Source organism: Equus przewalskii, chromosome 31 (assembly GCF_037783145.1).
Source record: "Equus przewalskii isolate Varuska chromosome 31, EquPr2, whole genome shotgun sequence".
Lineage (NCBI taxonomy): Eukaryota > Metazoa > Chordata > Mammalia > Perissodactyla > Equidae > Equus > Equus przewalskii.
This window is the reverse complement of record NC_091861.1, coordinates 113,938-124,133: the sequence shown is the minus strand read 5'-3', so window position 1 is coordinate 124,133 and position 10,196 is coordinate 113,938. Positions and strand designations below refer to the sequence as shown.

Below are 10,196 nucleotides of genomic sequence, written 5' to 3'. Positions count from 1 at the left end.
GCACCTGGCACCCACCGTCCGGGCCACCACTGACCACTTCCAGAGGGTAGTCAACTTCATCACAATCACCTGCCTAGGGGACCCAAGCAGGACAGCCTCGGACAGGGCCAGGGTGGTGGAACACTGGATCCAGGTGGCACAGGTATGCACAGGCCAAGTGCAGTCCCTCTCTGGGGCCTTGGGAACTACCTCTTCACCTTTATCTGTTCTCAGTATTGAAGTGTGTTGTCCAAGCCCCTGCACAGTCCCCAGGCCCTTCCTGCCAGGGGCACACTGACTTGGACTCCAGGTCCCAGCAGTAGGATGTGCACTTCCTACCTGGCTCCTTCCTTGGGTAGAGCTAAAATCCTGCTCCCTGTGAGTGTTCCTCTTTGGGTCCTAAATATGCCCTTCTGGGGCTCCCTGAGCACCTGTGTCATCCAGGAGCGGAGATTTAAATTGAAGGGGACTGAAGCCAGAGCAAGTGGGGCCCCAGTGCCCCACCGACAGCCCATTCTCTTCCCGTTCCCGGGAGTGCAACATCCTAAAGCTCCATAAGTCACCTGGAGAACACATGGGATGAAGTTTCCTGGTGGGTAGGCCTCTCTCCCTAGGGGGATCAGGGTGGGTGAGGGACCTCCCATATGTCTGCCATTGCCCCCTCAGTCACCTGGGAACTCCCAGGAGGCAACAGACCCTGGGGACAGGGCCTAGGCCTTGCGGGGCAGGGGTAGGGGTCTCTAAGCCTCCTAGGGTCCTTAGTGCACCAGTTCTGCTTCAGGAATGTTTCCTTAAATGACAGGTACTGGGTTGAGCCAAATTGGAGGTTTTCAAGTGTTTACAAACAGAACTCTACACCCAGCTGAAACTCAAACTGGTCAAAACAGCTGCTCAATGGAAATGGGAACGGAGGCCCCAGGTGGCCCACAGGAGAGCCCATCCCCGGTCCCATGGAGACTTGAGTGCTTGGAGGAGCCCAGTGAGAGCACTCGTGCAGGCTGTTTGAATCTCTCGGGTTTTCAGAGAAAAGGGATTCGCACTCAGACCCCCGACATTATTCCTAAATTTATCCTTCCTTCTTTCCCTCCCCTCAGGGAGAGTCTGAAAACTTTAAGGAGCTGTATACAAAAGACAAATCCTTGAGCAGACAACTGATGACCAAAGTAGAGTGGAGGCTGGAGTCTGGAAAGAGAGAAGGGTGAGGTGGGAAGGGGGACGGGGCAGGGTGTGGCTTTGATAGTTTCTCACTTAAACTTCCTCTGAAAATTCCAGTCTGTCTTGTCCAGATTAGCAAGAGGAGGGATCTCTTTGGTCCACAGGCAGGTGGGCTGAAGTTTGTGGGCAGGGGGCCCTGGTCATGGGACATGGTGGTGCTGGCTGGGCTGGCACACAATCAACACATCTCTGGCTTCTGTGCAGGTCCCACCTGCTGGACTTAGCTTCTTCCTAAGTGGTTGGGGTGGGTTTAGCCCTCAGCCTAAGCCAGGCCCCCGCCGCTTCTGCTGCCTTCACCATGCCTCCAAGGGGGGCAGCCCGCCCGCCCCAGGGATGGGCACAGCAGGGATTCCCACGGGCCAGGTGGACAAACAGGCTGCTCAGCCTTGGGTCCAAATGGCTGGACCAGAGACAGATCCGGGTGTATTCTGGAACTCGCCACTGGGCCCCTCGAGCAGTCACAGCCAGTCAGTCACAGGAGTCCCACCTGAGTGCCCAGCTGGCAAGGACACATGTCCCAGGTGGCTGAGGAGAAGTGTCTGGGGACCTGATGGATTCTGGATTCTTAGTGGATCCTTCCTGAACAGACATCAGAAGCTTCATGTAAATGAGGGAGCAAAGTGTCCTGTCACCCCCTTCCCTGTTGATCAGAGGTGGCACCTTGGGGTCCACATCCTGAGTGGATGAAGAAAGAGTTCTGTTCCAGGGAATGTCCTGAGGGGCTCCTTAGGAAGTGCAGGCTTTGGCGTGGCCTCCGTTCCAGCCTGGGGGCCAGACTCTCCAGGGCCTGGGCCAGGCAGGAGCCACTCACCCAGGCTCCCAGGACACCCCGCCCTCTCCATCCACGTCTCGGCCGAGGACACACCTGAGAACTGAGGGCACAGGGCTCCGGTCAGGGGTGGGATGGGGGTTAGGTGAGCACATGGGAACAGGGCCTCTGGCTGGGAGGGGCAAGTGGCCTCTCCTCTGTGGCCCTGAGCAGCTCGCTGCCCCTGTTGGGCCTCTGTCTCCTCATCGGGGAGATGCAGGGATGATGGTCCTGTGGCACAGGCCTCAAGGGGAGTGATGGGCTAAAAGCGGGGAGAGGAGCATGCGGAGCTTTCTGCCCTGCTCCCCCTGGAGGGGTGAGGGGAGGGCAGTGATGACGGTCATGGCACGAGTCCTCAGAGACCCTGTGAGGGAGGGGAGGACTCACCCTTTCCAGACGAGGAAACAGGCTCAGGGAGGCCAGACCAGGCCACACTTAGAGTGACAGTTGGAGCTGGGCTTGTTCTAGAATCCTAGCACACTGGAGGTTGGAGTAGCCTTGGTGCCAGCTGGTTGGGGTCAGATGTCCAGGGTCAAAGGCCGGTGGTGCTGGGGAGAAGTTGGGGGAGGGGAGCATGGCCTCACTGACTTGTCCTCCATCCTGGCAGGAGGGGCCCTCCACGTTTGCCACCCTGCAGTACACCCCCAGAGAGTCCAGAGCATCAGGTGAGGGTACCTGGGGAAGGAGCTCTGCCCACCCAGCCGGAGGCCTCAGACTCAGAGAGCAGGGCCCTGGCTCCTGCAGCCCTGCCTCCTGGAGCCACAGTGCCTGAGTCCCAGTAGAGGTGACAGGAGGAGGCCCTGGAGAGCTGGTGCAGGATGGATTTGCGGTGGGGAGGGCCAGGGACCACGTTCCCTGTCACTTGTGGGAATCTGGCCCTGGGAGGTGATAGGAGGAGTGCGGGGTTCTTGGGGTGTGAAGGGAGGGAGTTGAGGGGAGGCTGCTAAGTGTCCTCGGCGGCTCCTCGTGGGAGCTCAGGGGTGGGCCAGGACGCCGAGGGGAGGACTTTTCAGGGGAGGGTCTGCGGGGGACTTGAGAGCAAGGGCTCATCCCCTCCCACCCAGATGTCACAGGGCGTTGTCCCCTTCTTGGCCTTTCCTTGGTGATCTGGTGATGCTGCACCTGGTGATGGGTGACTATCAGGAGGTGAGTGAGGGTGGGGACTGGGCAGGGGCACCCGGATCCTGAGGCTTGGGGTGTGGGATCCCCGAACTGAGCCCTGCGCTGTCAGCACCCAGCACATCTCCTCTCAGGGGAGCCTCGAGCCGCCCTGGGAGCCGGGGCATCAGGCCCATCTCAGGGATGGGTGAACAGAGGGTCCGTGTGACACACCTGTTCCGTCCCCAGGCTGGTGAGGCAGCAAAGCCACCTGAGGGAGGGCACAGCTGTGAGAGGTTTATGAGCTGGACTCAGCCTCTCCCTCCTGCGGGGCCCACAGTGGGACAGAGAAGTTGGGCCCCTCCAGTCAGGCAGCAGGTGAGTGGCTGAGCTGTCCCTTCTGCCTGAGGCCGCAGCCTTCAGGTCTGTCATCTGAGAGGGTTGGGCTACAAGGTCCCTCGGCCTCAGCCCCATGTCCTCCTTCTCTGGAGCCCAGAGCCTGGCCCAGGTACAAGGCCTGCTTTCTCTGAATGCCCAACCCCTCTGGGGACCTGGCGGTGGTACCACATGAGAAAGAGGGGGGGGCATAGAGCCTAGTCATGGCCAGGGGCTCTCTCTGATGGACTTGGCTGTCTGCCTTCCAGGGGAAGGAGATCAACCTCGAGAAAAGGACTGAGGTGAGCCGCTGGGGCACCCCCTGTGGGGGAGGGGAGTGGAAATCAGAGACCCTCAGGGCAGAACAGTCCCCGGCTCCATCCCCTGCACCTTACATGGATGGGGAGGGTTTGATAACAGAAGTGAGAGACCCGTCTAATTGGCAAGTGGTTTGAGGGGGCATGGCATCACGGAAAACTTCCTGGAGGCGGGGCTGATTATCCCATTCTGACAACAGGTGGAGCTGGAGGGAACTGGAGGGAAGGAGGGTTCTCAGGCCTGGTCCCCTGCCCCACTCCTCACCCCCTCAAGGCCCCTGCAGCATCCCCCACCCAGGCCCCATCTGCGTCCTCTCCTTCCCTCTGGTCCCAGGACTACAGAGCCATGAGGGAGAGCCTGCTGCTCTGGATGGCTGCAAACAATTACAGGCTAGAGCCCGAGGAGTGATTTGGGGCCTGGTTCCGGCACATGGAGCTGCTCAGTGGAAATGAGAGCTGAGGCCAGCTGGAGTCAGGGGAGGGCAGAGGTCGACTTTCCCTGGTGACCAGTCCAGAGAGCCCATGTTCATGGCCCCTGGTCAGCCCCAGGCCTTGTTGCATGGTAATCTCTGGGACACCCAGACTCCAGCTACTGGCAGGCAGTGGGGGGACACCTGAGGTGTGGCTCTTGGTCAACTCTCAGTGCCTCTCTGTCCTGTAGCTGCAGCCTGTCCTGCTAGCTGGAGCCCCTAGTCTGGTTGGCCAGCAGAATACTCAAGGCCGAGAAGAAGGGGTCATCATCAAGTTCAGGCACGAGTGTCTAGACTGGTGGTGACTAAATCCTAGGGGTTTAGTGAAGCTTCAGGCTGAGTGTGGTCTTGGGGAGTCAGACAGCTGGCGCTGGGAGCCCAGCCCCACCACTGACCAGTCCTGTGACTGGGGAGATTCCCTTCAGCTTCCTGAGACTCAGTTTACTCCTCCGTGAAATAGGTGATGGCAAATGATCACTCATGTGGCAGGGACAAACGGGGTACTATTGGCTGACTGAGCACAGGGCCTGGAGCACAGAGTGCAGTGGGGCTGGGGAGGGGGGCCGTGATTCTGGGAGAGGCACCTCAAGATAACCTGACTCTTCTATTCAGCCACCAGAACCCCAACACTGAGCCCTGTACCACTGGCAGATCACAGCCCCATCCTCAGCAGTGGGGACTTGGCTGGGATGCTTGGCATGCACTGGGCCAGCTCCTCCTGCCTGATGGGAAGGGGAGCATTGTAAGCTGATTCCTGATTCCTAGGGTCCCCTGAGACCCGGGAGAGAGGGGACAACCCTGCCCCATCTGCCTGACATCTCTACCCCGGCACCTATTTACCTATTGAGGAGGGACAAGATTCATGATTGTAAATAGTAAATGTTAGATATGAATATTATAACAAAATCTTGTCTCTTTCACAGCCTGGGCGTGGTGGTGTGGTTCTTTCACTTTCTGTGCTCATGTAAATCAAACACAGAATCTCACATTCCCCCTTGAATTCAGAAACCTTGCAGAGTCATCAGCTTATTGTATGTGGGAGAAGGGAGAAGGGAGAAGGGAGAAGGGCCAGCCCCTCCTTGGCTAGTGAGGACACTCCCAAGTCCCCCTCACTCAGAGGACAAGTTCATCTGAGTATCATTCACCTGTCCAGGAGCAGAGACAGCCCCCCAGATCTCCCGGACTTTAGAGGCAGAGCAACAGCCACTGAAATTGGGGTGTCTTTAAAAATAGCCTGAGCTGGGACCACCTTGTGCCCCAGAACACTAGCTGCCTTTCTACCCTCTGGAGGAAGAGGAAGCATTTTTTGCTTGTCCTGTTGAGGTTTCTTTTGACCAGATATTAGGAAAGTAGTTTCCTAGTTCAATTGCTGGAATTGCATCAGCTCTAAGTGGGGAAAATACTGTAAAAAGCTCAAATGTGCATGGAGAGGATGAGGCCAGAGGAAGGTCCTGTGCAGATGGACTAAGGGCAGGCAGAACTCTCCCTTCTCGGGCCCCTCTAGGGGTTCCCTATTCACCCTTGACCTAGACTTGATCCTCCTGGGATTCTGGTCCATGACTCTGAATTCCTTTTCCTGCTTGTTTTCTTTCCAAGGGGAAACATTTACGATGCAGCTTTTAGGGCCCCAGCCGTGTCTTCCTCCATAAACCTGGTGCTCCCTTGAACTGGGATTTTCAGCATCCCTGCATTTCTCAAACAATTCTTTCTTAGGGCAGAAATTCCCTAGATGCCCCCAGCCTTTCTGTCATATACATCGTGGCCACTCCTCCCAGGCTGGGCCTGATGGATCCCAGGTGAGCTCTGGTTTGCCAGGATAACAGACCATAATCCCAACCAGAAATGACCCCACAGTCTCCCTTGCTGCCCAAGTTGGCTTCTGGGCCCATGTTGTTCTGAGGTCCATAGTCATGGACGGTCGACCAGTTTACACACTCAGTGGCGGTCGTACCACTTTATGTTAAAGGGGCCGCTAGGCCTGAGCCCATAAAGCATGTAGCCCTTGGGGTGGCTGTGTTCTTTTCCCAAGTCTCATGCTACAGTTACATTATGGGGGTGTGAGCCTTTCCTGTTGGGATCTTTGAAAGATGAGGCATGAAAGGGATGTGAGTAGAGTCCAGCAGGGAATGCCACCAAACCGATGATCCGTGGATGTGTATGGACACAGCCTTATCAAGTAAAATACTGAAAAGCTTCCCATCTGGGTGATCAACAGATAGTACTCTGCGGTCACCCTAAGACCCACCACCCCCCCATGACCAGGAGCTACAAACACCCCTCATGACTGGCATTTTGAACCTCATCCCTTGGAAACACCCTGAAAGACAAGGGCCAGATGATTTGCTTGGCACTTCTGAGTTATCCTCTCCTTCCTGATGGCTGCAAGTGTCACTCAGACACACGGAAGGCTGGGCCCTGCCAGGGAGGCCTTCTCAGGACAGCTAGAAGCTGAGGATAAATCCTGGTTCCCAGCAGCCGAGGCTCTTTCTGACATGGAACTGCCAACCAGGAAAGTGATTTGCTAAAGGAAAGACTAGGAAGGCTGTGCTTTCCCTCCAAAGAGAAAGAGGAGTGCCAGGTCCCAGGGCTGGCCCAGGGCTGGGAGGGAGGCATTAGTGTCTGAAGGGTTTCTCCTGCAGGACTGTGAGGCTCCTGAGAGGCAGCCCTGTATGAGTGACATATAAGCCCTGTGCCTTCCATATGGCAGAGGAGGTACAATTCATTGTCTCTGGTCATCCACTGGCCAAAAGTGCAGACAGTCATACAGAGGAGTCACCCATATTTGCAGTGAGGATCACCTATCAATCTTTTTTTACATTCTCAGGTCCAAAATTTGTTTGTTTGTTTTTTTTTTTTGCATTTTTATGTTTCTGTTTTTGAACTTCTCATTTTGTTCTTGTCCCGTTTTCTTCATTTCCTTACATTGTTCAGCTCTTGGAGCTGCTTTCAAATGGTTATTGTGATCTCTTCTTCTATAGTACATCAAGGATGTTCCATTTCATCCTGTGATCTCCACATTTTGGTCCATGTTAGAGCCAGTTAACTGATCAGACCGTTAGCACTCTTTGTACCCCTCAAAACACACCATTGAATAAAGAACCTCTGGTGAGTGGGACCAAATCAATTCATTCCACCAAATCAACTGCGTGTTCCTTCCTCCATTATCCCAACCCCCTAATAGCCCACTTCTTCACAGTTGTCCATAGGTTTCCATCTATGCGACCTTGGAAGAGGATGCAGCAATTTGGCAGTGCAGCACAATTCCTCATGAGCCCCCTTTTGTACCTCATGCTTTGGACCTGCTGGGTGCTGAGAGTGGAGTCTATCTTGATCAAGTCTTGGTCTTGAAGCCAAGAAGGCTGGTGGGTATACGTCCTGAGGAGGATCAGTTGTGTCTTACAAGGCAATGACCTCTGGGGGACCATGACAGGACACTCAGGAAAAGCAGAGTTAACCTCCTCAGACAGGAGGAGGACCAACAAGGCTGACTCTGTGCAAAGTGGGAGTTGAATGTTCCAGCTTAGTCAAGAACTGTTTGTACATCCCCACTTCAGTTGTCAGGACTCCATTCCTATTAAATCAATGCTATCATTTTCACCACTCTGTAGACAGGAATTTAGTTTGTGTTGTAATTCAGCCACTTGAAGGAAGAGATTCTGGGTTAGGTTTCCTCAGCTCTGAAGCTACAGGAAATAAGGGTTTATTTCCTGGAAGATATAGAAACTTCAGGTCAGTTATGGTGGTTGAGCTGAGCTGGGAATTTGACACCCTGAGCTCACGTTTTTCTTTTCTCATTTAATCAGGTGCAATTAGGAGCAGTTAGTTAATTTCATTACACTTGTTAATTTATCAAAAATGATCTAAAGTATCAAGCACATAGTCACTGTGAACTTTGCCTTTTATAAATATTTGGTTAGGAATATCCAATGGTGATATTTTGTGTATCCCTGTTGCCACATCCTGCCGTGGACTCTCAGTGCCCTCTTTAACATAGGAAATAGGGTCCTGGTGCCTTTCAATTTAACCAAACTAGAGAACCAATCCCAGAAACCCCAGAACCATTTCGGAAAACACATCTTTAAGATTCTTTTCTTATACAACCATCCTTGGTACCAAAATCTGTTTTAGAGTTCTCCAGGGCAAAGAAACATGTATTTATAACATGAACGTATACATCCATAGAACCTCACTTAACCACGGGGACATGTCCTGAGAAATGTGTCATTAGGTGATTTCACCATTGTGTGAACATCATACTTACACAAAGCTAGATGGTACAGTCTACTACACACCTAGGCTATATCGTGCTAATCTTATGGGACCACCATTGTATATACATTCTGTCACTGATGGAAACATCATCATGCGGCACATGACTATATATATGTGTATATGTATACAGAGAAACACCTATGAAGAGATTTATTTCATGGAATTATTCTTCTGATTGTGGGAGGTGGCAAGTTTGAAGTGCAGGGAGGCCAGCAGACTAGAAACTCTGCAGGATTTTAAACTTCGATCTGAGGCATAATTTCTTCACCAGGAAACTTCAACTTTTCCTTTTAGGGGTTTCAACTAAGTGAAACCCACCCATATTTTCAAGGGTAATATCCTCCAAAGTCAACTGATCATAGATGTGTTTGATTAAACAACTGGGCCAAATTGACGCAGAAGACTAACTATCACACGTTGTAAGAGTTCTTGATATATTCTGAATAGTCGACTCTTAGCAGATATATGATTTGAAAATATTTTCTCCCATTCCATGGTTTGGTGTAAGCCCTGACAGTTCTTTCTTTCTTTTTTGTTTTTTGTTTTTTTTTTCTGTAATGCAAATTCCTGACTTAAGCTTTGATTGCAGAGGCATCCACTTCAAAGATGGCTGTCTCTGGTAAACACATTGCCAGCCACAGGACTGATAAAGAGCCAGGCTGGTTCCCCTCATGAGGCTCCTTTGCTTTAGAAAAGCTGGTTGATTTAGATACCTGGACATTTGGGCCACTTGTCTTGTCTTTCTTTCTTTTTCTCTCTTCTCATGCTTTACACTCTCACTCTTATGTTTTAAACTCACTTGCCAATAAAGAGTGAGCCCATGAAATCTTAGACCCTCACCTTTCACTCCAATAAAAGCAGAACCCCAGGCCTGTGCTCTCCTTTTCTCTCTGTACCCACAATCTTGCAGGATGGCTCGAGGTGTGCTGTGTCATCTCCAGGTCCTGTGAGCAATAAACCTTTATTTTTTCAAAGTTTCCTGATGGTTACTGCTGAAGCACATTTTGCATTCATAATAAGAACCACAAGGGCTGCTCCAACCACAACACTGTTTACTGACAGGCTGAGACCAGCATAAAACAGTTTATTGTTAAGTTTTAGGAGCTTTGTATGTCCTCTGAGTACAAGTTCTTTATCAGAGATAGGATTTGCCAATCTTTTTTCCCAGGTTGAGACTTGTGTTTTCATTCTCTCTATAGTATCTTTCAAAGAAAAGAAGTTTTTTCATATTGATAAATCTCTACTTATTAATTTTGTCTATTGTGGATTGTGCTTTCAGTGTCATATGTAAGACCTAACCCAAAATCATGAGAAATTTCTCCTTTGCTTTCTTGTAGAAGTTTTATAGTTTTAGATTTTACATGTAGGCCTATGATCCATTTTGAGTTCATTTTTTTATATAGTTTGAGACATGGATTGAAGTCCCTGTTTTTGCATATGGATGTCTAACGGTTCCAACACCGTTTGTTCAAACGGCTATCTTTTCTCCATTGAATTGCCTTTGAAACTTTTTTGAAAACCAGTGTTCTATGTATGTCTGGCCTGTTTCTCTATATATGTGATGTAAATATCACACTGTCTTGAACATTAACTTTATAATAGTCTTGAAATCTAGCACTGTTAATCCTCCAACTTTGTTCTTGAAAGTTGTGATGGATGTTT

The 10,196-nt window shown here is 51.5% G+C and overlaps 1 protein-coding gene and 1 long non-coding RNA gene across 6 annotated transcripts; one reads left to right on the top strand and one right to left on the bottom strand.

The window, feature by feature from the left end:
* Positions 1-1,026: 1,026 nt before the first annotated feature.
* On the bottom strand, positions 1,027-2,486 carry LOC139080619 (uncharacterized). Of its 2 annotated transcripts, XR_011535252.1 has the most exons (4): positions 2,390-2,486; positions 1,855-2,066; positions 1,682-1,773; positions 1,027-1,425 (listed from the first exon to the last, which is right to left on the bottom strand). It is a non-coding gene; the product is annotated as an uncharacterized lncRNA (long non-coding RNA). The 2 variants fall into 2 exon arrangements; XR_011535251.1 differs by lacking the exon at positions 1,855-2,066 and having other exon boundaries at positions 2,390-2,484.
* On the top strand, positions 1,074-7,859 carry LOC139080617 (ral-GDS-related protein-like). Of its 4 annotated transcripts, XM_070602119.1 has the most exons (6): positions 1,074-1,177; positions 2,610-2,667; positions 3,067-3,148; positions 3,350-3,478; positions 3,745-3,777; positions 4,127-5,184. In XM_070602119.1, the coding sequence occupies exons 3-6, from the start codon at positions 3,116-3,118 to the stop codon at positions 4,199-4,201; spliced, it is 270 nt and encodes an 89-aa protein (XP_070458220.1). In that variant the 5' UTR covers positions 1,074-1,177; positions 2,610-2,667; positions 3,067-3,115; the 3' UTR covers positions 4,202-5,184. The 4 variants fall into 4 exon arrangements, with proteins under 4 accessions (XP_070458220.1, XP_070458217.1, XP_070458218.1 ...); XM_070602116.1 differs by lacking the exons at positions 1,074-1,177; positions 4,127-5,184 and adding an exon at positions 7,459-7,859 and having other exon boundaries at positions 2,434-2,667; XM_070602117.1 differs by lacking the exon at positions 1,074-1,177 and having other exon boundaries at positions 2,434-2,667.
* The last annotated feature ends 2,337 nt before the right edge of the window (positions 7,860-10,196 follow it).

What these genes read in the sequence shown, in the direction of transcription:
- LOC139080617 (XM_070602116.1), top strand. Translation starts at nt 2,525, where the DNA reads ATGTCCAGGGTCAAAGGCCGGTGGTGCTGGGGAGAAGTTGGGGGAGGG. An exon ending in CCCCTCCAGTCAGGCAGCAG is followed by an intron (nt 3,479 to 3,744) that starts GTGAGTGGCTGA and finishes TCTGCCTTCCAG; the next exon opens with GGGAAGGAGATCAACCTCGA. An exon ending in ACCTCGAGAAAAGGACTGAG is followed by an intron (nt 3,778 to 7,458) that starts GTGAGCCGCTGG and finishes ACTTCTTCACAG; the next exon opens with TTGTCCATAGGTTTCCATCT.